The sequence below is a fragment of the Fusarium solani genome (assembly GCF_023522795.1).
Source record: "Fusarium solani strain SB1 chromosome Unknown bctg00000006, whole genome shotgun sequence".
Taxonomy (NCBI): domain Eukaryota; kingdom Fungi; phylum Ascomycota; class Sordariomycetes; order Hypocreales; family Nectriaceae; genus Fusarium; species Fusarium solani.
The window spans coordinates 1,530,623-1,556,584 of record NW_027072151.1 but is presented as its reverse complement, the minus strand read 5'-3'; the positions used below and the strand labels follow the sequence as shown (position 1 = coordinate 1,556,584).

Genomic DNA, 25,962 nt, shown 5'->3' with positions numbered 1-25,962 from the left:
GAAACGGGGAGGCTTCTGGACCGCCCTGATGTGCTAATTACACTACGCTACGTACCTTGCATGCTAAATTATTGGAATCGTGGGCTTATCATGTTGCCGATCTCCGTAGATACTACACACATTACAGCACGTCAACGCCCTCCGAGGAACTCTTGCAGCCGATAATGGTGGACGGCTCCGGGACCGGAACCGGCCCGGGGGTTGTGAATGACGGCCACCGGACCAGTTCGTGGGGTGTGAGGCTCCAACGAAGACACGACGCATCTGGGTCCAGAACAACCCCCGCCGAGTGAGGATAACCTACCAAAGAGGGCGAGTTCGCGGGTGGTGAAGCTCGGTGAATCGCCAGGATGGGAAATTCCGGCTAGTAGGCCAGTGTAGTAAGAGGGTGTTTTCCACGTAATCGAAAACGGCGTTCAAGCTCGGTAGAGTACCCCATCGTTGATATGGAGATACCCCGCGCCTTGACAACGTGAAGGTCCCATGCGATAGCGCGTCCCACAAACAGGAAGGCCAACCCGTGAAGAGCTTCTGTAACGAGAATTCCCCAAATTCCCAAGTGGAGGGGAGGGCTAATTACCACATCTTTTTGAGTGCAGGAGGAAATGATTGGCCAGCTGCATCGGCAGATTGAGCCACGAGGGCAGGTTCACGGGCCTCACGGGTTTCGTTCGAATCTGGCATGAAATGGAGAGCAGGACGAATGATGATGCCGGTACGTATCGGCTGCACGGTGTGTTCGGTACTGCGGTTTGCCTTGCCTATCGAGATCTAGCTGGGGTGGATAACGTGGCAGGGGGGGTTGTTATCACAGCGCGCCTTGACGTTGACAGAGGGAGAAAGTCAATTGAGTTTGCGAAGGGACTTGAGTAGAACAACTGGCGCAGCTTCCAAACTTGTTCGGCAATGGATCGGGATGACTTGAATTCTTTTCAGGATGTTATAGATGGTTTGGGTGTAGAATCCAAAAAGAATCGAGGTGGAGGCCGAGGAAAAGGTGAGAGCTCACTGGTAGCTGAGTCAAGGTACTTTCCTCTAGAGGCAACTTGCTAACCTCACCCCTCTCTTTCCTGTTTCCTCCCATCCCAGTGAGTCTCCCTCCTCCATCCTCCTCTAGCTAGCTACCCAACCCTCCCGCTCCGCTCGGTCAAGCCCCAGCAGCGCAGGCTGGAGCGATTGCGGGGAGACGTTGGTTTTACTTTCGCTTCTGGCAGCCGCTAACGCCCGAGCTCGAGACGAGGCGGGAAGAAGAAGTCATGACTGGATGGATCTTTTGGGGGACGGGAGGGGGAGAGACATCTGGAGGGGCGGGAGGTGATTCCAGGGCTGGGCATGATATAAAAGGGCCAGCCAGTCTCCCTCCTGGTCTGTTTCTTCCCAATTGTCACGATACCTATCATTGAGCTTGTGCTTCAAGGGACAGTAAGAGCGTCGGTTCAAGTAAGTTATCCTGCTCCTCTCTTGTTTTGTTATACTTTACTCTTCTCTCTGTACCTTGGTGATCCAATGTTGGCCTATCATGACGACACCCTCCCTCTTGACCATCGAGCTCTTGACACTACCACAAGTTGCTAACAACCTGTCTTTTCCTTGTAGTAGACCAATTCTCACCTTCAACACTCTCGAACCGCTCTATTTATCCAAGCCCCCTCCAAACAGCCAAACACCATCGTCATGTCGGCCCTCCGCGCTGGCGTGGCCGCCCGGCCCGCTGCCCTCTCCGCCTCCCGCGTCGCTGCCCGCCGCTCTTTTGCTACCTCGCGAAACATGCGAATGGCTGCCGCCGCTTCGGAAAAGTCCCTGTTCCCTGGCGAGCCCGAGGCTCCCACCGTCAAGACTGCTATTCCCGGCCCCAAGACCAAGCAGCACATTGAGGAGCTCACTCAGGTCTTTGATACCCGCAGCATGAACATGCTTGCCGACTACACCAAGAGCAAGGGTAACTACATTGCTGACCCTGATGGCAACGTGCTTCTCGACGTGTAAGAGCTCCCTACTGTGTTTGACGACCAATTGGTATTAAAGGACCAGACTGACACACACAAAGCTTCGCTCAGATTGCCTCCATCGCCATCGGCTACAACAACCCCGCCCTCATCAAGGCTGCTTCCAGCCCCGAGATGGTCAGCGCCATTGTGAACCGTCCCGCCCTCGGCGCTTTCCCCTCGCATGACTGGGCCGATCTTCTTAAGTCCAGTCTCCTCACCGTTGCTCCTCGCGGCCTGGACCATGTCTTCACAGCCATGACTGGTTCCGACGCCAACGAGACAGCTTACAAGGCCGCCTTCATGTACCGCCGACAGCAGGAGCGCGGTGGCCCCGACGTTGAGTTCACTGAGCAAGAGCTTGAGAGTGCCATGCTCAACCAGGCCCCTGGTGCCCCCGAGCTCTCTATTCTTTCTTTCAAGACTGGCTTCCACGGCCGCTTGTTCGGTTCGCTCTCGACTACCCGCTCCAAGGCCGTTCACAAGATCGATATTCCCGCCTTTGACTGGCCCCAGGCTACCTTCCCCAAGCTCCAATATCCTCTGGAGGACAACGTCGAGGAGAACCGCAAGATTGAGCAGGCCAGCCTTGACGAGGTCGAGCACCTTATCAAGAACTATCATCTGCCTCCTTGCGCTGTTGTTGTCGAGCCCGTTCAGAGTGAGGGTGGTGACAACCACGCCTCGCCCGACTTCTTCCGCAAGCTTCGCGCCCTGACCAAGAAGCACAACGTCCTCCTGATCGTGGACGAGGTTCAGACTGGTGTCGGTGCCACCGGCAAGTTCTGGGCTCATGAGCACTGGAATCTCGAGACCCCTCCCGATATCGTGACCTTCTCCAAGAAGGCTCAGGCTGCCGGTTTCTACTATGGTGATGCCGCCATCCGTCCCAACAAGCCTTACCGTCAGTTCAACACTTGGATGGGCGATCCTTCGCGAGCCATCCTCTTCAAGGCCATCGTCGACGAGATCAACCGACTCGATCTCGTCAACCACACCGCTCGCGTTGGTGACTACCTCTACGGCGAGCTTGAGGGTCTTTCCCGCAAGTATCCTGGCCAGTTCCAGAACCTCCGTGGCAAGGGCCAGGGCACCTTTATCGCCTTTGACAACCCCAAGCGCGACCAGTTCCTCGCCAAGTCCAAGGCTCTCGGTGTCAACATTGGTGGCAGCGGTACGGATGCTATCCGCCTGCGCCCCATGCTCATCTTCCAGCAGAAGCACGCCGACATTCTCCTCGACACTGTTGAGAAGATTGCCAAGGAGTAAATGACAAGCTGCAAGGCAATATAATGATCACGGTCGCATATACATATTGGAGTCAAGGGCTGGCTCAGGGGAGCCGGATTGGGTTATCACTCGGCCGAGGGCTACAGACTCGGTATCTGTCGCATCTATATTCCGCGAATGTTTGGTGATGTATGCGTGGGTTGTGTTTGAAAAAAGCTTGATGGAATGATTTATGTCTAAAGACAAAGGAGTTTAATGCAACTTGGTTAAAGCGTCTTGCCTTTTATCTGGCCTTGTGATTATGTCTTTGTTGCTGTGGCTTTGTTTCCTCAATGGGCCCATCTTATCGTTTGAGAATTGACATTAGATTTCAGGGCGGCAATATTCAAGCAGTAGAGAATTAAGTGCACGGCTTAAAAGAAAGATTATATATTCTTACAGTCTCTAAAGAGTCATGTCCAGCTTTAGAGACTTGAGCACATCCTCTTCTATAATCGCGCTCTCCAATGTCCAGCGTGGTATTCCCCTCGCGATATTCCTACAAAGTATAATAGCAATGATCCTCTGGTGTTCCCAAATATAGCACTGCGGCAATCAAGCCGGAACTATAAAAACGTGGCTAGCCAGCTAGTCCATGTAAAGAAGTATAGAAGTGAAGCTGTGTAGTCCATCGAGAACTAGGGTATAGTCGAGGTTACCTGGTTCATAGGTATTCGTCGCAATCTCATTTCGCAGTCACTGCCCTATTTCGAACTCGACCTCTCTGACGATGCCCGAGTTCGACGAGACTTTCCAGCAGTGGCACGGTCGTCGGCTCTAGGCTGAAGTCTGAACCCCGATGAAGCATCGTCGGTGGTTACTCGCTGTACCCCACTAAGGGATCGAGGTCGAAGAGGTGAGGGCTCTGCTAATCTCTGGATCATGGGGCCCTAAAAGTATTAGTTTCATTCGAAAGCGTGGACATGTTTCTTGGCTCACCTGGAGGCCGTTTTCAAGCCCGAGGAGCTGTCTTCGTGCATTTCGACGAGCCACAGCTGGGCGTGGGTTGGTAGAAATAGGAGGATAGTAAGATGTTGCGGCTGGCCCGACATTTGGCTGTTGGACATGAGGGACTTGGCTTGAGGGTGGAATAGCCCCCTGATGGGGAACTTCGCGATATACTTTAGGTAGAATAGCGCGAGGGGCAGGGCCGTTTGCTGGCTGCAACTGTCTAGGTTGCTCTCGTCGCGGCTCCTCGGAAGGCTTTGGTGCAATATGTCGTAGAATAGCGGGCTGGTGACCAACTGCCTCCCTGCCTGCATATAATGGGCGACCTCTCTTCCTCTTCGGCAGCGGCGCGGTTGGCTGAGACGAGGGAGACTCGCGAGATTCAGTCGACGAGGGGCGTGGTAGGATCGGTACATGTCTCGAGGGTACAGAAGGCCGGGGAAGAGGAGGAAGCTCTTGAGAACTTGTCGAAGCGGCCTCCTTGCCACTCTGGCTGTCTGGTTCTTCTTTGTATGTCACCTTGCGCTTCCTGCCGCGCGGTTTAATATCTAAACCATCGACAGCTCGCATGCAATCAGCCATGGGGCGGCCTTAAAAGTAAATCAGTATAGATATAGGAGAGTGTAAATAGATGTGCATACCTGCTGGAAGCTGCATTTGCATCCAGTTGGGCTCGATACGGTTAGATTTAATAAATCTTCCAAGAATCTTGACATCCAGCTGGCTGTTCTTGATTATCTCCGCGAGAAGCAGTCGCTTTGAAAATACTATGTCAGTGACCCCTAGAAACTATGAAGGGTAATAACATACCTTCTCCTCCTCGGTGAACGGCTCCATCATTCCTATCAGCTCAACTCAAAGAGAAAGCAAATATCTAGAGCAAATAGCTCTTCGGGTCCAAAAGCTCGCTGTTCAACAGTGTGTCCAACAAAATGTCTAGCAGAAATGAGAGCTCATCACAGTCACGACCTTGGTGCTTGGTATGATTACTGAAAGGGCTTCGCTAGCGACTGTGTTGAAAGAAAGTCCAACGTTGAGGCGCCAACAAGACTCGAGCCGCGGCAAATCCAACGTCGGAGGCCTGTACCACGCTCGATCTCGGAATGTGGTCTGTTGAGGAAACCCAGAGAGCCGGCTCGACCGTCCCGTGCAGCAGTATCGATGGCGATGGGTTGCAAGTAGTAGCGAAAGGGAAAAGAAGCGAAGGACACCGCGTCGCTCGCACAAGCCGAACCTGAAGTACAAGATCCTACAGAGTCCGAGCCAGTAACCTTGCCACAGCAGCTTGTGGCGCACGTGTGAGCGAGGGGAATCTTGCTGGTTCTTGGTTGAGAGTCTCCTAATCGATGTCGCGCAAAAGGATTCCGATATTCACTCTCCAAGTAAAGACGAGAATCGGTAACGAGTGTAGCCTGGGACACGCAGATCGAGGTGTTGAAAGATGGGCCCGGCTGTGGTTGGCGACTGTGAATGAGGAGGCAAGAGAGACGTCCGGTGAATGGCACTCGAGATGCGAACAAGATCATTCACCCAAGAGAGTGATGGTTGGGACGAAAAGCGCGTTCATGTTTGCCTGTACCAAGGAAAATATAGCTGGTCCGCTGATGCTGATGACAGCTGCCAGGCAGGTGGCAGATCAGCCAAAGCGCACACGCTCGGGCAGTGTCAGACCAGAGCAAACCTCCACTGCAAGAGACAGAGGGCGCACAGGAGGGACCGCGACCGAGATGATCTGGGTCCCTGAGAGCCACCAAGACGCTGGCTGGTTGCCATGCGGTTCGCAGGCTCCCAATAGTGTGCATCAGCTGCAAGCTATACCGGTACAGCCTCAGCACGGGAGCGGCCGAGAGGGCGATGCACAAGATGTGATCCAGCAATCGCGTCAGGGGATCAGGGGCTCGTTGATCCAGTGTGGGTGTGTCCCGTCGTACAGGTCAAGCCTGTTCCAGGATCTGGCAATCCTTTTGGCCTCTGGCGCATCATTTGGGTTGCGAAGTGTCGTTATCAGTCATGGCCATATTCGAAAGCCGGGGCCAAACAAGGAAGTTGATCAAGCACATGTCTCGATACCATTGCCCGTGAGCCCTGTTCTGTCTCACTCCAGAGAGTCCAATTTGCCGTGCAGCTTGGTTTGCTGCTTGTCCATGACCCCACGATCCATGGGTTGCCTCAATAAGAGCCAAGGCACCGCAGCTTGCAGCCACCCTCCTTTTTGATCAACCCATCTGGGTGCTGTAAGATGGAGTGAAGTGCGGTAGCCGCGGATGCATCAGGACGGGTCTTGTCGGCCTCGGTGGCCAATCCCACTAAAACCTGAGAGCGCCTGACTCGACCTGTCGAGGTGTCGTTGACCCAACTCATATGTTTCTTCTCACATGTCCAGGCTCACGTCCATGCCTCGTGTTCACGAGCTCAGCCCATCGACGCACATTGCATGGATCTCGCTTTCGTCATTGGTCTTTTACGCATGCGGCTGCACTATGACCAAACGCAGGCCTGGCGATACCGTATTTGTTCTCGGTGCCCACCAACGATGTGGCTCAAGCTGTGCAAGGTCAGTGGCTGTTCCCTTTCTGTAGGCTTGGGTTGGGCAAGGGGCTGTTGGTGCAACAAGGGGAGACGGACAAAGACTGCGAGGGGCTTGGCTTATTGGCCATGGACTTTTCTCTTCACTCTCCATTTTCTTTGTTTCCTCTTCTCGGTGGAGGCCTTTTCAGTGGAAACCGTGCGGCATGAGTGACTGGTCACTGAATCAAATGGGCTTGCGAATCAGGCTGGCAACAGAGTCGACTTGTCGCATTTGGTGGCCAGGGCACTGTCCATGGGTTCGTCAAGGGTCCATTCAGGTCAGATACAGATGGATCTCAAGCGTTGAGGCAGGATTTGTCGCGATACCTGGGCACATTTTGGTTGTTTTTAGGAGCAGGAAAATCAAACACACAAGAATGAAGTCAACTTAGACTCGAGCGTACTTGCCCTTTTATAATCAAGTCCCGCCACGGCGTTGCGCCTTCCTTTTGAGACGCCGGGGATGTTGCAGGCATGCACAATGAGCTGGCAGTTGCTAACTGGGGCCCACTCATGATAGCTTGAACAATGGCTTTTAAGCTTGGCTTGGATTGTTATTGATGCCAATAGGAATACTTATATGATACGTCATTGAAGGGAATTAAACAACAATAATAATATAGCAATTAGCAACATATTATGCGCGCCTTGGAGTAAATATGCCGTTCGTGATACTCGATACTCCAGTATTTGCACTTTCAACGATACAAGCTTCGGCAAGGCAGCTTACACGGCAGAATGACAACCGAGAGGGTCCACCCACACGTTAAGTTAGATGCCCGGGGATGACGATCAGTTCCCCAGGACGACTCCTTCAACAGAATCAAAATCCACTTGTTGCACTTTTACCCATTGAGACGCGTTATTGCTCAATCCATAATGCTTTTTACATGCAAGTTTCTGCCTCGATTGCTGTGCACTCAATCGCGCGCTACTGCCAGACACACCCCAATCCACAGTCTGCCAAGCTTACTGTTCTCCGCCAATCGCTCTGTGAGCAACATCTCACAACAAATGGATTCAACGCCAAAACCCCGTGTCGCTGTGCTTTATCAAGGCCTCGATCCTCCCGTTATCAATGGCATTCGAAAGCCAAAGAAACCTGGAGGTGAATTGATCAAATCCCGCCCGAGTTATCACCAGTTGCTGATGTTGGGATTTTTTAGGTTATCTCGATTCTGGTGCCGATATCGCTTACACGTTGAGCCAGGCTCCTGATATTGAGGTTGTCTGCCCCGGCAATGACCTTAAACCAGAAGACCAAGCTGGATGGTCTTTCCCCGACACCGAAGATGGGATCATGGAAGCAATCGAAAAAGGTGCCACTCACCTATGGGCCAATACCATTCTTTTCGCAGCGCATCCTCTCCAAACCTCTGCACGCATCGCTGAACACCAGGATCGCATCAGAGTCGTCTGCCAGGGTCCTTTGATTGTCGAACAGTACGATGACAAGGAATTCGTCAATGATCTACTCCGCAGCATTGGCGGCTTCACAATGCCACGCTCATGGACTATCAATGAGAGCACCAATGTTGAAGAAGACATTCAGAAACTCGACCTCCCCTTCCCAGTGGTCGCAAAGCCAATCCGAGGTCGTGGTAGTCATGGCGTGCGCGTCTGCCACGATTCTCAGGAGCTAGCTGACCACGCCCGGTCACTGTTCAAAGAGTCGCCAGCTATCATGTTGGAAGAGTTTCTATCAGGCGAGGAGGCAACGGTTACGGTGATGCCACCTGGTCCTGGCAAGGACAATTACTGGGCCCTACCAGTTGTCACCCGGTTCAACCACGTCGACGGCGTCGCACCGTACAATGGAACTGTCGCCGTCACTGCAAACTCGCGAGCCATTACAGCTGCTGAGGGCGGTGAGCCGACGTACCAGCAAGTGGCAGCGGAGTGCGAGAGGGCGGCCCGAGAGCTCGGGGTAACTGCTCCGATCCGAATCGATGTCCGAAGATTCAAGGACTCGGCCGACTCCAAGTTTGCCTTGTTTGACGTGAACATGAAGCCGGTTCGTTTCTCCGTTTGACCAGACCTAAATTAAACAGCCGGCTGACCGCTTTCTTTACCACAGAACATGACAGGACCTGGCCGGCCTGGCCGCGAAGATCAGGCCAGTTTGACCCTGCTGGGCGGTGCAGCGCTGGGCTGGAACTACCAAGAGCTTCTAAGGCGCATCCTGAGCACTTCCTCAACATTGAGAACCCTCCGGGGCTTGAAACCACGAGAAATGGTGCAATAAGAAAGACATGATTGTTGCCCGGACAGAAGCAAGCAATGCTGGCAACTATCTCCGGCGCTAGGCGCCTCTGACTCGGGTGGCTTACAGATCGGCTCTGCGCGACTGGGGAACCTAGGCGCGTAGGTGAAGAAATAAATGAACATCGGGACGACAGAGAGGTAATCTAAACCTACTCAAATATTATAGGTGAGTTTAGAGAAATAATATCAAATATTAAGAAAGAATATCCTTATTAATTATAAGTTTTATGTAGGATTTCACTATTCTTTAGGGGAGGTTTAGGGGAGGATCGCCAATGCTATTGTATCAATGTCTCGTTTTTTCTTTAACCTGCGTGCTAGGGAAGAGCGCATCGGGTCTTTTTTGGTGTCGGGGATTCGGGGGCATAAAATTCCGCCTCGAACATGCTATTTTGCCATGGCTTGACCGAGTCGGCGGAATGAGCGTTCTGGACTCGAGATCGGCTTTGTCCCTCCATCATCCTCTGTAATCGTGGATGCACGGCCTTGAAGTGTCCTGGCCTCATTTCCTCACCTCGCTGCTCTCGCGCGTGACCATTCGACCCTGAAGTTGGCCTTGATCGCTCTCTCTCTAGGCTCGGCTTCCCGCTTCATTTCTCCCCCATGCGCCGTTGCTCGCTCCACCACGTCCACGCTCCACACTCTCGCTGTCCTCGGAACAGCCATTCCTCGCGTCTTTGTCTTTGCTAGGCTCCTGGTGCCTCTACGTATCCAACGCGACCGTTCCTTCCTTCGATAGCAATCGGAAATCCCTTCGAAACCCGGCCCTCGAGCCATCGCTTCTCATGTACTGATGGAGGATGACGAGTATACGACCAGCAAAATGGGGGAAATCAAGCTCGAGGAGGGCGCGAACGGCGCGCGCGTGAAGCAGGAGGGCAGCGCTTCCATGACCACTACCAACGATAGCCACGACGGATCCCGATCGCCAACCGCGTCACACGATGGTGTCAAGTCGCGCAGCGAAAGCGCGGACACGCCGAGCTCGACCAAGCCTCCAAGGTTGTCTCGAAAAGCCTCCCAGAAATTGGCCGCCACCCGCGAACCCGTCCTTTTCGACCACCTCCCGGACGTGACCACTGAGTCCTACAACTTCTTCCAGGTCATACCCGACTGTCTTTACGGCTCAAAGCACCTGGGATCTACAGATAACGACTCCCTGGACTGCGAGTGTCGAGAGGAATGGCGTATGTCTCTAACGATTTCGGCTGCGAATGAGTCATGATTGTGCTAATTGGCATTTCTAGGCGATGGCGAGAACTTTGCTTGTGGCGAGGATTCGGATTGCATCAACCGAGCGACCAAGATGGAGTGCAGCGCCGAGGCTGGAAATTGTGGAGGCGGCTGCCAAAACCAGCGATTCCAGCGCAAGCAATACGCCACTGTGTCTGTCATCAAGACCGAAAAGAAGGGATTTGGTCTTCGAGCGGACGCGGACCTGCAGCCCAACGACTTTGTCTATGAGTACATCGGCGAGGTGATCAACGAGCCCACTTTCCGGCGTCGTATGCTTCAGTACGATGAAGAGGGCATCAAGCACTTCTACTTTATGTCTCTGAACAAGAGCGAATTTGTGGACGCAACCAAGAAGGGAAACCTGGGTCGCTTCTGCAATCACTCGTGCAACCCCAACTGCTATGTGGACAAGTGGGTGGTTGGAGACAAGCTTCGGATGGGCATCTTCACATTGCGCAAGATCCAAGCCGGCGAAGAATTGGTCTTCAACTACAACGTCGATCGATATGGCGCTGATCCTCAACCCTGTTACTGCGGCGAGCCAAACTGCGTGGGCTTCATCGGCGGCAAGACACAAACTGAGCGCGCCACTAAACTGCCAGCCGCCACAGTCGAGGCGCTTGGTATTGATGGTGGTGACGGTTGGGACACGTCGGTTGCAAAGAAGCCTCGGAAGAAGAAGCCTGACGAGGATGACGAGGAATACGTCAACAGCATACAGCCGCGTAGCCTCAGCGAAGACGACGCCCGAAAAGTCATGGCTACCCTTATGCAGTCCAAGGAGAAGTGGATCGCCGTCAAGCTCCTCGAACGTATTCAGCGATGCGACGATGAGCGTGTCATCCACTGTGTCATGCGGATGCACGCCTACCAGATTCTCAAGACAACACTCAACACCTTCCTTGACGACCACAATCTTGTCATTCAGATCCTGACAATTCTTGACAAGTTCCCTCGCTTGACGAGGAACAAGATTCAGGACTCCAAGATCGAGGCGACAGTTGAAAGCTTGACACGATCCGACCATGAAGACGTGGCAACCCGGTCCAAGAAGCTCCTCGATGAATGGAGCAAGTTGGAGATGGGCTATCGAATTCGACGGCGGAAGTTTGATCCCAATGCGCCCGCTGCTAACTCGTTTGAGGAGCGCAGGGGAGCAGGCCGAGAGGATGAGGCAGCCCAGTCGACTTCCAAGACTACATCGCCATTCAACAACGTTGAAGTGCCAAAGGGTCCTCGAAATAGTGTGCCCCAGAGGAACAATGCCTTCTTCCACAATGGCGGACGCCCGCGACGAGCACCCTTCAACGCACCGCTACCTCGGGGGTGGTTCACTGCCAAGGATGCAGCGGGTAACACTTACTTCTATAACAAGCAGGGGGTTACCACTTGGCAGAAGCCGACCCAGCCAGCTGCAGAGCCAGTTGCAAAGGCACCATCCAAAGCCATGAAGGAGCAATTAGCTATCCAGAGCATCATCGATCAAGTCACAGAGAAGGGGACACCGAAACATCCCACAGTCTCAACACCCAAAGCGGCTGAAACTCCGACTAAGGAGCCCAAGCCGGAGAAGTGGCGGTCTCTCTCAATCGAAAAGCAAATGAAGATTTACGAGAATACGGTATGTTCGCCAAAAGACTTGATCTAGGTCTCTTCTAACAACAACATACAGCTATTCCCTCATATCAAGCATGTCCTCGACAAATTCCATCACAAACTTCCTAAGGAGGAGCTCAAGCGGCTAGGCAAAGATATTGCCAAGAAGCTTGTCGCTTCGGATTATAAGAATAATCGAGTGGGCGATCCCAGCTCACCACTCAGTGACAAGCAGGCCAAGAAGATGAAGAAGTTTGTCAACGACTTTTTGGACCGCGCCGTGGAGAAATACGGTGAGCATCAGAAGCGCAAGGCCGCCCGAGCGGCACAAAAGCAGACCAAGGATGGCGAAGGCCTTGACGGAAGGGTAGATCGCAATGGAGGTTCTGCTGCTGACAGACTGGCTGGTTCTTCTCACGCAAAGGACGACGTGCCTATGGCGGACGAGGTGGACGAGGCTGCATTGTCAGATAATGATGGTCCTAGGTCCTCGACCAGCCCTGATCGTAAACGGAAGCGAGAAGTTGAAGTTGAGGCGTCAGGATCCCCATCTCTCGCTTCATCTGAGGGACCGACAGTGAAAAGGGTGAGGGAGGACGAGATGGATGAACCTAGCCCACCACCACCCCCTCCTCCTCCCCCGCAATCAGCCATGGAGGATATCATCACTGCTGAACAGCAGGCTCTCCGTGAGCAGGAGGAGGCCCTCATGAGGGAAAACGAGGAGGCACAGAGACTTGAAGATGAAGCCAACCTCACCAAGTGCACGGAAGATGCCATAAGGGGCGCCAAGGAGGACGCACCGATTGCTTCGAACGAGCCATCCCAGCTGAGCCGTGAAGCCTAGGGATCGGCGTAACGGAGACAACTGCATGACGGACAAGCAGAATGAGGCTACAGAACAGGAGTTGCGGGGCTATTGAGAGGTCAAACTGCGGTTACCTAGGAGCACTAATGGAGCTGGTTGGGGGCATAATTCTATCTGCATTTCAGGAGTTTGAGGGCCAATACCAGGCGAGTTGTACCACCATTACTATATAAAAGGCAGGCATTTTTTGCACCTTTCGTCCACGGGTCACTCACGAGGGAGGAGACTTCGACATTTGTTATACATACCACGCACGTCATTATCTGATTGGGACTACTACCGAAACGGCGCATTCTGGTGTTGCGGGAAGAACGAACATTACTCGTGTACATGCTATTTGCGGGGATTGCGAGCTGGCGAATTGGGAATAGGCCGAGGACCAAGATTTGGGTGGGCTTTTTATTGTGAGGATGATCCTGGGATGCTTGGCGTTCACCATGGGCGAGGCGACAGAGGAGGACGAATCATATACCCCCTGTATCATTAAGGCATGTACGCAATCTGCACTCGCCTTTGAAGGTATCGGGAGTGTTAAATGCAAATATTTGAAGAGAAACACATGTTCAATGCTATGCTTAATGCCATCCCGTCAAAAGCGCCATACGCCATACGAATAAGAGGCTCCGTGCTGGCCCATCCCCAACCTAGCTTATATCAATGTGTCAAACAACCGCCTCTGCGCCGCTCCCTTATATAATTTCTTAGTCCTCATCGTCGGAGGAATCGTCACCCTTCCGCCTCTTCTTCCCCGTCGCCGGGACAATATCTTCCTTCTTCTTAAACACATAACTCCTCGACGCCCTCTCTTCACCCTTCCACCCAGTCTCACTTATCTCCCCCTTTGCGTTCCTCACGACACCCAACGTCCGCGCATGCCTGTACCCGGGGTACGCGCGCGCCTGGAAACGAAAACTGCGCTCGACCTGGAGCCCGGCGTGGCGCGCGAGGTCGCGGACGTTCCAGAGGGTGTAGGGCTCGCCCTCGAAGAGCGTGACGACGATTGCGGCGCCGGGCGCCAGGGCGGGGATGGCGCGCTCGAAGAAGGAGACGAGGAGGGACTGGTTGTAGCGCACCTGACGGTTGACGTCGGTGGACTTGCCGCCGACGTGGGGGAAGTTGAAGATGATGCGGTCGAACCCGGCGAACCGCGTGAGGGAGGCGGGGAGCTTGGTTGCGTCGATGTTGTAGAGGAGCTTGTTATTTGGTGTGAGTTTGCGCTTGCGCCTGGGGGGTTGGTCTGGATCGTCCGAGTCGTAGTAGTCTTCCTCGTTGTCGCTATCTTGATCGGAGCCCTGGCTATCGTTCTCGTCGTCGCCATCATTTTCGCCGTCCTCAGTAGGTTTTGTAGAAGCTTCTTTGTCTTCCTCGTCGGCCTTCTCGGTCTTGGGAGCCTCGCCGCGAATCACAGCAATGTTGCCGTCAACATGAGGGTACTTGGCTTGAAGCTCCTCGGCATCCTTCTCCAGGACAGTCGCGGTGACATTGGCACAGCCATGATGCTGAACAATGGATGCAGCGAAGCTCAGGTCACCCTCGCCGACGAGCAGGATGCGGTGGTGAGGCTCAAAGGGGATCGTGGGCTTCTCGTCGACCTGGCGCTGCTGCTTACTCTTTCCCTTCTTGGGGCCATTGTGCGCCTTTTGCTGCTCCTGCTTGTGCTGCTGCGGATGCTTCTTGGGCCCCCTGGCCTGCGCATTCTGATGCGACAGCTTCCGTTTCTTTCCCATGGTCACGCGCGCGCGGCGACTTGTTATCACAGGATGGAAGTGAGGTTTGTTGCACGTGAGGGCGGGCGGTCAACTTTTTTTTTTTCTTTAATCCGTTTAATCCGGATCGGGGAAGTGTGATTGGTCGCGAGCACCGTTGCTAACATTTTTAGCTCCCCCGGTCCCTCGGGAAGCGCCCACTGCGTAGCCTTGCCTTGCGAAATGCGGAGCGCCGCACGTGGGTAGGGGGTGTACCTGGTGGTTCAGGGTATGTGACAGTTATGACGACGTGAGATGAAGGAAGCGTGAGTAAAAGACGAGACGAGAGGGATTGGAGATGGGATCAAGATTGGCTGGCCATGTATGCGATGCACACAATCTTAGTTGCACTACGTGTATGCGTCAAGCACGGTATCTCGTAGTGAGGTGACTGGCTCGTACATTAGCACCGTCGAGTCCGACATAATCTCCGTTGATGAGTGGAGGTCGCAACCTCGTCAGGTAATTGATTCATGCAGAGGGTTGTGTAAAGCGCAACGGCTTGAAGAGACTATAAAACCGACATATTCGTTCACGACCCTACTTGGAATAATTTAATAGTACGGTAGAGTTATATGCATCACAATGCCATTAATGCGCTTGAGTTGAGCCTGCATTGATTGGTATGCATCCATCCATCGTCAACCGGCACTGCATCCTGCAACCGGGATGAAACTACTGGTCACTGACAAAAGGAGGAATATCTTAGAGCAACAGCACACCCGCAAACGCATTCACTGAAATTGATCATTCTTATCTGAATAGGAACAATACAGACAATACAACACCGCATCTTGTCCGAATGTCCGAAGGCCGTGCAACAACTGGTGGTGTGTGCCCAACCGGATCCACCGCCGTCAGGAAACAGGACGAACAGCTGTTACAAAGGTACGGTGTAGCGGTCCCGGGTCTGGCCTGGGTAGGTACAGTTTGTATACGTAGCATTCTCATGCGGCCGAGTGCGCAGATTCAGCAACCAGATCTCGTGCGAGTGAATGAGTGACGGCCAAGGGCCGCCCACCCACAGTATGAGCCGATTTTCACCGTGACGAAGCTGCGTCTAATAAAAACACGGCTTCAAGCGCCACTAGTAGGGGCGGCTTTGTTAGGTCATGCTGTAAATGGCGATGAACCTGAGTTGTTTGCCTTTTCCCCTCAATGACTCGAGCTGATCCGTTTTGTCGTTGTGACTGCCTGCATTCTTGCATCAACAGACCTGCCACCGCGGCAAACGTGTGCAATTCACCCTTTGTAGACAGTCCGAGAGAGGAAAAAAAAAACAAGCATCCCTACCGAGAGCATCCGGAGGTGCCCTTGTGCTCCAAAAATGGAGACCCTGATGAGAGACAGGGATCACGGCGCCCCGGTGGTCGGAAAATCGAGGTGGCCGGACCAATCAGGGGACCACCAGGTGAGCAAAAACGGCTAGCGCCACTGAAGTACATCTCTGAGTGGCCTGGCGGCGGCAGGGTGCCCGTCGTTTGGGGGACCTGTTCCAGTGGGCTTACAGCGGACTTACTGGGGTCCTGCAGTGCAAGAGCTGGGTCTCCACTCCCGTCTCCAGGGTCATCAATCAGCGTTGGCGCGCTGGCACCCGCTGGCACCCGCTGGCACTGCCCGTCACTGGCGGCCGGGTACCTCTGGACCAGATTATTGGGGATCCATTGACTCCAGAGATGGAGCGAAAAAGGGTTACCTACTGACACCAGACACTCGAGGCGCTTTCCGTCTCATTGAACCTCCTTCACTTCCACCACAACCGCAAACAACAGGTCGACCTCAAACACATCATCACCACCGTCATCGTCGACGTGCTATCACAGTCCCCAGCACGTTTACGCGTTTGGTCGTTTTTTCCTCTCCTGCTCGTCGTTCGGCCGCGCGCTGTCTTTGTTTCTGCCGCCCGCCGATTGGCGAAAACTTCTGACCTATACGTACCCATACCCTTTCTCAGATTCTCGTCACTTTCAACATCCATCCAAATCCCGTAATACTCAGATCACTTGCACTTGCACCCGCTCTCGCCGCGCCCTTTTCACCATCGCGCGCTCATGTCAATCTCTGCTTTTCCCGCCTTCACTTGATCAGCAAAGCTCTTTATCGCGGTAAAGTCACGCACGTCTCGTTTTCACACCTTACTTGACCCCCCCTGCCGCCTGGCGCGTGGCACATTCTTACCTTTGGTCTCTCTCATCTCTCACACCCCCAAAAACCTGTCACTCGACCCGCTACTCCAGAGCATTCACCTTTACCTGCACCCACCTACCTACATGTACATGATCCATCACGTCCATCATGGCTGAGATCGGATCTCCCGCGAGGGAACCTTCCACCCGCGGCCGCGGTCGTGGTGGAAGAGGTCGCGGTGGACGAGGCAGAGGTAGTGGCAGAGGAGGCTCTACTGCTGCCGTGTCCAAGGCCGCTGCCACAAAGCCCGGCCGTGGCGGATCACGAAGAGGAAGAGCCAAGAACTTTTCCGACTCGCGTGTCCAAGCTGCCTACGAGCGTCAAAGACACCTCAAACACACATATTCAGTCATCGCCCAGGCTCTCAGACCCGCCCTGTCTGAATTCGCAGAGCGCGCTATTGAGGAGGCCATCCAACATCCCGAGAAGAGCAAACACTACAGTGCTTTCGCCCCTGCCATTCTTCAGCTGAGGCAGAATCTCGACACCAAACTTGCTGAGCACAAGCGACGTCTCGACAAGGACCTCGAGCTTGCCGAGCATCTGTTCAACGCCGACAACTACGTGGCCGAGCAGGAGTTCAAGGTACGTTTTCGCTTCTGCTCTCGGCCTGACGTTGGTCCCCGGCGGAGATTTCCCTGACAATCTTGGCATCCATTGTACTGACCAAACCCCACAGAATGGCTTTGAAGAGATTGAGGAGCAATTCTACGAGGGCACAGAGAACCGCCTACGCATTCTCGACTCTCTTGCTAAGAAGGGTTTGCCTGTTGATGTAAGTCGGAAATTTCCCTTTGTCACCAATTTCATCTCCTCTGCCACTCATCACAAGATCCATTCCCACCCGCTGCGGTAATTGGTGGTGCAACTGCTGACACATCTCACTCAAGATTGTCGACGAACAGTATGAGTACAAGGTCATCTCGGATGAGCACTTCGACAACGAGTTTGGCATTTATGAGGCCTACAAAGATGGCCATCTCGTCCCCTACCCCTCTCGTGTTGAAGGTACCGAGATGTGGCAAAAGGCACGCGACGCCGAGGCTGCCATCGCCGCCGCTGCCGCCGCCGCTCCTACTAAGGGCCGTGGTCGCCGTGGTATCAACAAGCGAAGAGCACAGGAGCAGCCTGAAGGCCAGCCAACTCCCAAGAAGAACACGAGAAGCTCAGCTTCTCCTGCGATTCCCCCTCCAGCACCTGCCAAGGGTCTTCTCGCTTCTGCTGCCGAAGTCGAGGCTACTCCAACAGGCACGCCGCCTGAGTCGGACTCGCCTCCTGCATCCCCTGAGCCTCCTGCGCTCCGAAACGGCATGCCACCTCCCGCCGCCATTGCTACTGCCATTTCCAAGGCCCAGAATGCTACCAAGCTTTCCGCTCGCGAGAAGAGCCCTCTATTGCCCAAGGGTATCGCGGAGGCTGATGAGTATGGTTTCCGAATCTACAATCAACGACCATCGATGCGGGAGAAGGGCATTAACAGTCGTATCCTCACTCCCCACCATGACTATTTCGACGATTGGCAGATCGGCTTCAGAGATACTACCAACGATGCCACCAAGGGTCACACTCGTGCCAAGCGCGGCAAGTACCTCGATGGTCCCAACAGCAACGGCTTTCATTTCGACATCTGGTGTGCTGGCTACGACTATTCGGCCTTGACCCCCGAGGACTTTGACCAAGACATGGTCAAGCTATATGGTGTCCATCCCAGATATGGCATCATCTTGCCCAACAGCGTTCATCCCAACATCCCGAAGACGCCATACGTCATGCCTGGCAAGCCTGTTGTCTACATCGCGAACCCTTCTGGCAGAATCTCACATGCCTCTCGCTCTTTCCTCAAGACTGTCAACCATCGCCGTTCTGAGGATGCGCCCTGGCGTACCAAGATTGGAGCCTCAATGAGACGCTTCTGCAAGCTTGAAGAGATCCAGGAGGATGACATTGATATCGCCGAATACGTCCGTTCTGACGAAGAACTTCGAAGCAAGTCCTTGGGCACTGCCATCAAGGAGTTGGAGGCTAGACCTGTTGTCAGCGAGGTGCCATCTGAGGCAGAGGAGTCCGAGGCGGAGGAGGAGCCTGCTCCTCAACCCGAAGCCGGATTTACCGACCTCTCTGTTCTGACTTATGCCAGCGCTTTCCTGGAAGCTCAGGAATCGAACAAGGCCCCCAAGCCCGCACCCAAGCCCGCTCGTTATGACGCGATCCGTGATGTCTTTACCGACTCGAAGCCTGCCGCTGCTCCTGAGCCCGAACCCAGCTCCAGCACCGGCCTTGACCTCTTGGCTGAGCTGAGCAGTGTCGTGAGCATCTCTAACCAGCCTGCTCCCAGCAGAGAGATGATTCAAGCCCAAGATGACGTCGCGGCTCCCGAGTCTGTCATGGCCTACGAGCCCGCTCCTATCCATGAGCCCGTTCCCATGCATGAGCCTATGGTTATCCAAGACCAGCAGCCTTATCCTGATGCCAGTGTCAACGGCACTGCTCCCACACAGGTAGGCCCTCATGCCATGCACGAAGTCGACCCCCGAAGCTCGCTTCCTCGAAGCAATGAACTCCCACCTGTCACCCCAAGCCAGGTTCCCGTGGATCCCCGATACGGTCCCATCGACGTTCCTCAAGGCTACCTGCACCAACCCCGTGCACAGCCGCCGATGCAACCGGGCGGCCCGGTGCATGGCCATCCTGGGGAAACCATGCCCTATCCCCCATTCATGAACACGCTGTGCCACAGCATCAGCCGGTGCGACCTTCTGAGTACGCACCTCACCCACCTCCAGGACACCCGGCTCAGGACCAGGGAACGTACCTTTCGCATAGTGGCTACCCCAATCCATCGAACCCAGACCATCGTGATAGTCACATGGCTGCCGGACGTCCCATCGACCCGGGATACCCTCCTCGCCGCATGAGTGGCTACGCTGCCGAGACTCCAAGCTACTCTCGCGCGTACTGGTCGCAGCCCCCTCAGGGTCCTCCTCCTGGTCCCTCCGGCGCGCCAGTCCCGCCTGTGTCGGCTCCAGGCCCAGGGCCTTCTCATTATCACTCACCCGCTCCTCCTGCAGCTCGAATCCCATTCTCTCACAATGCCAGCGCCGAGCCTCTGCCTCCTCTGCGACCGCCGCGAGGACGTAACCAGTCTATCCAGGATGAGACTCTGCTCGAGCCCAGTCTACGATCTGCTGGCCACGGTAACATGGGGAACTCGTATTACCCTCCGGGTCCTCCTCGCAACTACCATCGAGGCTATCCAGGCCCTGAGCAGCACGCGCCGCTGCAGCCGATCGCGACTGATCGTATTCTGCCAAACCCGCAGACCACGGGGCAGGGATATATCACCTCGCCTCACCAGGGCTTTGCACACCAGGTCCTGTCTCCAACGTATGCGAATCCCCCTCCCATGCCTCCACATATGGCTCAAAGCCCGCAAGACAATTCTCAGGGTCTTCCCAACCCGGTTCATCGTCATCGATCCACCCCTTCCGGGTCATCTGATGCCGGGAACAAGTACCGAAAGCTCCAGCCAGCTCCTGTCCCCGCGCATCGAGCCTGGCCTAACAAGCCTGAGCTCAAGACCATCCCGTACGACCATAAAGAGACAGGACTAGCGGCAGCCCTCCCCAGCTCCGGTCCTACCCAGATCCGAGGCTGGAACGTCAACCAGCCACGCAAGCGAGGTAAGGCGGACAAGAATGAACGTGGAGAGCTAGGCCAAGATCAAGACGCCCGATAGGGTGGTGGCAGCTCTTCCTCAACGCCATCTCAACAAGCTCTACCCACCAAGACTTCCTTCAAGTCTGTCCGGTTTGCCAAGCCACTCATTGGTCTCCCGCCTCTGGCCCCGAAATCCAAGAACAAAGATACTGCTGCTGAGCCTCAGTCGATTCTCAAAGCTGAAAGGAAGTCTACGAAAAAGTCTGCGAAGAAGACTGCGGAGAAGCCCGCGAAGAAGGCCGTGAAGAAGCCTGTGGACGAGTCTGAGGACGAGTATATGGAGAAGCCTGTGGACAACCTCGCGGTAAAGACTGTAGACACCAACGGCTCATTCATCTCCAAGGACAATGTTCTGTCCGATCCTGAAGACAATCCGAATAAGCGACGCCTGCGACCTAGAAAACGCAAGAACACGGAGACAGAGCCGGTCGAGGCTGACGTTCCACCTGTGGCCAAGAAGCCAAGAACCACGAAGGCCGCCAAGTCCAAGACTACGGAGCAAACCCCTGCCAGCACTGAAGTTCAGCCCACTGCAAAGAAACCCAGAGCTATCAAGGCGGCGAAGTCCAAGAACGCAGCCACCAAGACCACTGCCTTCTCTCGTGTCACTGACGAACCCCTCGAGAATGAGGAGGCTTCCACTGAGGCTGACCTTCCCAAGGAGACCCTGGTCAACGGAGATGAGTCGACTGCCGCCAAGGCCAACACCGACGAGGAAGAGTCTTGAACTCATTCTCGAGAAGAAATGGCGATGAATACTATTTATCCTGGCTGAGAGCTACTCTCTTTAATGCCATTGCAGCACAGCTGCTACGATACCCTTGTTTTTTTCATCAACGACGATTCTCAAACTCCAGTACCAGGACGAGAGAGAATCAGAATCAGAACTGGAGGCATGTTCCTCCTTCGTTCGCATCAACGGCGTTAGGCGAACCAACCCCCTGGTCACAGCACACACCAGGGACAGATGATTTGCGTGTTATTCTTGTTTCCGTTTACCATATCCCCCGTCAGTTTCCCCCCAACTAATTTGCTCTCGTCGACGCTGGCTTCATTTGGTGGCACACTATAGTGCTGAACGCACCGAGAGAGGTTGAAAGCGGGTACCTGTAGCCCAGCCTGCAGGACTTGCCAACTTCCCCATCGTGTTCTTGTGTAAGAGTTACTTGGTTGCGGAAACAGAGGAAGGCATCAAATGGATGCTTCAGCAAGAGGACAGCCCGAGTGGCGTCCTACAAGCGATATAAAAAGGGGACTCGCATTTGTTTTTCTGGAAGGGGGGATATACCGAGGACGATATACGAAGGTCGTGGAGGGACGCCCGTATATAGCCATAGCCAAGCAGCAAAATCGACGTGCATTAACTCATCAGTCTTATCGTGTAACATGAAGAAGTGTATCACTGAGTCACACGGTTTGATTGTAGTCGTGTAGGCAACAGTAAGGCAGTAGCATTGTGACGAATCACTCCTTTGATAGCTGTGGAACGTGAAACGTACTGGTAGCGTAGTGGTTGGTAGGTGAGCCAGTGGTAGTCTGTTCAAGTTTGATCACAACTCTGATGGTCCAGGAGAGCGATGCGAGCTTTGAATGTCCCTTTTCAAGATTCCATGGGCGTGGTATGTCTTTTGATTTAATGTACAAAAAGGTATCATCTATCCACGACGATCCATCCATCCATCCACCCACCCCTTGACATCCATCCCAAGTATCAATATCAAGATCAAGTAAATTAGCGCAAAAAAGCAGATCCTTTGCTCATCTTCTTTCCTGATCCCAAGAAATCTACTAGTCTTTGCGACGTGTCAATCCTTCCTCTAACTGGGTCTGTCGGCGAGGCTGATACCTTCCACGACATGTTCCCTGTCGTGGTCTACCGTCTCTAGTTTGCACCCGCATTGCCGGGGTTCGTTGGTGCCTCTTGGGCAGGCTGCTCAGCCGTGGCTGCTGCGGGTTGCGGTGCTGCCTGCTGGGGGACTTGTTGAGGGTCTTGCTGAGGTGGCTGCTGGGGAGCCTGCACAGGGTTGAACTGTTGCGTAGGGTCGGTCATGGCGGCATCCTGCATGGCAAGGCCCATGCCGTTCTGCAGCCCACCGGGGATCATTATGGGATTGTTGTGGTGAGGCAGAGCGCCCATGGCGGTTGGGTCGATGCCCATGGGCAAGGCATCCATGCCTGTGGGAAGCATCATGGGGGCGCCGCCGTTAGGCACCTGGTGATCGGTGAGGAGTCCGGAGCCGAGGGAGCCCTCGGGGTGCAGGGGGTACATGAGGCCCTCCATGGTGTTACCGTCAAAGACGACCATGTTCTGGATGGGCTGCTGCGTCTGGCCGAGCACGTTGATGACATCCTGAGCGAGCTGACCACCGAGAATGGCGGCGACAGGGGAGATCTCGCTGACGAGGTTCTGGAGGAAGCTGCGCAGAAACTCTGGACGGAGGGTCTCGCTGGGGAGGCCGAGGGCCTTGTGCTTTTGGGTGGCAATCTGCGTGAACATCTTAAGGTCATCGCGATTGCTGGGGACGCGGCCGCCCTGGATCTGCATAAACTCCCATAGGGCGCGGAGACACGAGAGCGCAGGGGTCACGCTCTTGAGTCGTCGGCGGGACTGGGTGTATTCTTCGGGAAGACCACCAACGTCGCTGGCGAGGAACCATGTGGAATAGAGCTCGCGCTTGGTGACAGACTCGATTGTTTTGGGGCCCTCCTTGCGGGTCTGGACGTCGACGATGGTGCGAGTGCGTGTCTCGGGGCCAGGGATGGTTGGTACGTTTCCGAGATCACGCTGGATGACATAGTCATGCTCGATGAGATCGCTGAAGATGAATCCGTAGAGGCCGTGGCAGCCAGCGGCGTAGAATGCCTTGCAGTTCAGGCGGGTGGCGGTGTTGATGATGTTGAATGACTCGGGGTCAAGGTCAGTGGCAATAACGATGTCGAAGCCAGCAAAGTAACTGGGCCCCTTTGTCTTCACGCCTTCTGTGTCGACATGGACACGAACACGAGGGTTGAGCTTCTGGAGGGCGGCACTCGCAGCCTGGGCGCGGTTCTGGCCGATGATGCTGTCATCATCAGAGAGGAAGAACTGGGAGCCACGATCGGCTTCGGTGACGACTGCGCCGTCCAAGAGGGTGAGAGAGCCAATACCAGCGAGGACAAGGTTCTTTGCGATCTCGTTGGCGAGAGCCTTGATGGTGATGAGGAGAATGTTTGCGCTTTGAATCTTGGCCTGGGCGGCCATGCCCCAGAGGCGGATCTGGCGATCATAGAGAGCAATCTCATCTGAACGTGTTAGAGCTGGCGCATATGAGATTCGCTGGTGCGAGACTTACCAGCGCTGACCGTGGCAGGCGGTGCCACAGGGACACCAAAGGCGTGAGGTTGGCCGTTTGGAATGGCCATTCCAGGCTGCATCATGAAGGCTGAGGGGTCTGCTAGAGGCATCTGCATGGCTGCCAACATGGTGGGATCCGCCATGAGTGAGGGATCGGGCATCATGCCAGCCATGGCTTCAGGGTTCATTGAGCTGAGGAGATGATCTGGTAGCTGAGGAATGGCGTTGCCGTTGCCGTTGAGGTTGGCGCCAGCGTCGACGGGAGGCATCACAACAGCCGCGCTGGCATCTGGGAGCTGCTGAGCCTGAGGCGCAACCGGAGGCTGGCCTTGATTCTGGTTTGAGGCGTCCATCGGAAGAGACTCTGCGCGGAAGGGGAGAGGACAGGAGAGTGAGATTGATGAGTAGGCGGAGGCAGAAGATGCCCTTGTCGTTGTCTGCGATGTTGGCGCAAGGCTGCGAGGCTACCGAGCAAAGTCGCAAGAGGTTGTTATTGATGAGATGAGGCGAAACGCGCGTGACAAGGAATGCCCAGCCCGCTGGGTTATAAGCAGCTTTCGCAATCAGCCCAAGACCAAGACCCTCATGCGGCGTTTATTGCTGAGGAGAAGGCAGGTATCCGAGATTGCAGGCGTAAACGAGGTGCGCCTCTTGGTGTTTGTTTGCTTGCTTGTGGACGTGACCTTTTTTTGTGATATCATATATCGAATCTCGGAGGATGGTAGGTGCCTTTCAAGGTCGCAAGCTGGGAGTGAAGTTTACTGAGCTGGCCGTTGAGGATGCGCTTTTGATTGGCCAAAAGAAATTGTTAGTGGGATCGCCTGTGCGGCTGCGTGTGGGGGGACAAACGCGCTCTGGGGAACGGGCCAAGGGGGATACATGAGAGTTGGGTTGAACAGACAAGTTGGATGTGGATATGGGTGTATTCTGTAGATTGAATCTCGTACGGAACTCACGGCTACTTGCAGTCTGTTCTCACAGTGTTCTCAGCTGGCGGTGATTTGCTTACAGCTCGCATGATGAAGCGGTTAGGTACCTACCGGGGAGAGGGAACCGGCATGACGGTACCTGGTAGTCCAGTCACGTGTGACAAGCGCGGATGCACCTCTCAACCTATGGATTCGCAGATGAGGTTGGTTGTAAACCAAGACCGAGACAAGCAAACACAGGCTCCCAGCTAATGAATGAGCTGAGCTGTGCTGGCACGGGACGGCTTGCTGCACTGCTTCTATAATAAGACACCGGGAGAGCAAGGCTTGGCGAACGAGAGCAACGGGTTGTGCCATGCACGGAGTCTTGCACAGCGCATATCGGGTGTTCCAAAGGACTGGTCCAGTCCAGTCCAGTCTAGACGTTGCACGCCATTTGGCTGAGTGAGAAGATATACACCGCAAGAGTGACAGGGCTTACAGCATCTGTGTTTGAGCCAAGTAAGAGGAGGAAGGGTCGTAATGGAAAGGAGAAGACCTATCCTCACACACAAACACGCATGCCTGCTCCTCTTGCTGACAGCCACTCCCTGCACGAGTCTCTCAACGCCTTGTCCCCCTAAGAAGCCACCAACATTGGGGCACATACAGGGCCTCCCTCGCTGTGGCTTTACCGCCTTTATCCGCAGGCAACCCCTCCATCATCTTCTCGACCACGGTCCATTTCGTCCATACTGCTTTTCAATCTCATCCATCTATCTTGCTACGACCTTGAACATATCAGCTCAAAGCAACTCGTTCGAATCTCTCGTCTCGATACCCGTCCGCTTGCGCTTCCTGTATAGATCTTGATCGCTGTACATACCTTACTCTTGGTACCCATCTACCTACCCTCTCGCCGCCCTTGGCCAGAGATCCCTCTCGTCTTTTGGGCGTCGCTTCTCTTCTCTTCTGATGGTGAGCCTGCCCACCCGCTTGCCGCCCTCTCCGCTCGCCCACCCCCGCCTTGTTGGAGACCCTACTCTGTAGGGGAAAGGCCGCCGTCACTATGATGCCCCCCTCCAGGCTCATGTGTGCTGTGCCGCCTGACCTTCTTGGCCGGGGCAAGGACTGAGGCAAAATGTGGACTCCAAAATCCCACCATGTCATGTCCTGGGCGAGCGAAATAAAAGAGACTTGGGGACAGTCGGACACAAAGCAAAAAAAAGACACAAAAAAAAGAGAGGCGAAGCTGTAACTCACACAAACCCCACAGTCGAGTCATTTGCACCACAGGCTGCTCCCCCAACCGTCGTCACTTCTCCGAGAATCAACT

General features: G+C 54.5%; 7 protein-coding genes across 7 annotated transcripts; 4 read left to right on the top strand and 3 right to left on the bottom strand.

Annotated features, from left to right (window-relative positions):
* Positions 1–1,674: 1,674 nt before the first annotated feature.
* On the top strand, positions 1,675–3,254 carry MRS44_010212 (uncharacterized protein; the record flags this gene model as incomplete). The annotated part of the gene is made up of 2 exons (XM_046271005.2): positions 1,675–1,982; positions 2,048–3,254. 2 exons carry the CDS (start codon positions 1,675–1,677, stop codon positions 3,252–3,254), a joined length of 1,515 nt encoding a protein of 504 aa, XP_046131345.2.
* Positions 3,255–3,958: 704 nt separating this feature from the next.
* MRS44_010211 (uncharacterized protein) lies at positions 3,959–5,042 on the bottom strand (the record flags this gene model as incomplete). The annotated part of the gene is made up of 4 exons (XM_065620036.1): positions 3,959–4,144; positions 4,194–4,792; positions 4,844–4,958; positions 5,013–5,042. 4 exons carry the CDS (start codon positions 5,040–5,042, stop codon positions 3,959–3,961), a joined length of 930 nt encoding a protein of 309 aa, XP_065476225.1.
* A 2,742-nt stretch (positions 5,043–7,784) lies between these two features.
* On the top strand, positions 7,785–9,015 carry MRS44_010210 (uncharacterized protein; the record flags this gene model as incomplete). Its single annotated transcript, XM_046276492.2, has 3 exons — positions 7,785–7,878; positions 7,937–8,784; positions 8,848–9,015. The coding sequence occupies 3 exons, from the start codon at positions 7,785–7,787 to the stop codon at positions 9,013–9,015; spliced, it is 1,110 nt and encodes a 369-aa protein (XP_046131348.2).
* Positions 9,016–9,858: 843 nt separating this feature from the next.
* Positions 9,859–12,714, top strand: MRS44_010209 (uncharacterized protein; the record flags this gene model as incomplete). The annotated part of the gene is made up of 3 exons (XM_046269927.2): positions 9,859–10,222; positions 10,283–11,892; positions 11,944–12,714. 3 exons carry the CDS (start codon positions 9,859–9,861, stop codon positions 12,712–12,714), a joined length of 2,745 nt encoding a protein of 914 aa, XP_046131349.2.
* Positions 12,715–13,436: 722 nt separating this feature from the next.
* MRS44_010208 (uncharacterized protein) lies at positions 13,437–14,462 on the bottom strand (the record flags this gene model as incomplete). Its single annotated transcript, XM_046276493.2, has 1 exon — positions 13,437–14,462. The coding sequence occupies one exon, from the start codon at positions 14,460–14,462 to the stop codon at positions 13,437–13,439; it is 1,026 nt and encodes a 341-aa protein (XP_046131350.2).
* Positions 14,463–16,775: 2,313 nt separating this feature from the next.
* On the top strand, positions 16,776–21,111 carry MRS44_010207 (uncharacterized protein; the record flags this gene model as incomplete). The annotated part of the gene is made up of 5 exons (XM_065620035.1): positions 16,776–17,252; positions 17,347–17,442; positions 17,558–19,342; positions 19,405–20,347; positions 20,441–21,111. 5 exons carry the CDS (start codon positions 16,776–16,778, stop codon positions 21,109–21,111), a joined length of 3,972 nt encoding a protein of 1,323 aa, XP_065476224.1.
* A 1,155-nt stretch (positions 21,112–22,266) lies between these two features.
* Positions 22,267–24,071, bottom strand: MRS44_010206 (uncharacterized protein; the record flags this gene model as incomplete). Its single annotated transcript, XM_046269931.2, has 2 exons — positions 22,267–23,666; positions 23,717–24,071. The coding sequence occupies 2 exons, from the start codon at positions 24,069–24,071 to the stop codon at positions 22,267–22,269; spliced, it is 1,755 nt and encodes a 584-aa protein (XP_046131352.1).
* Positions 24,072–25,962: the final 1,891 nt, after the last annotated feature.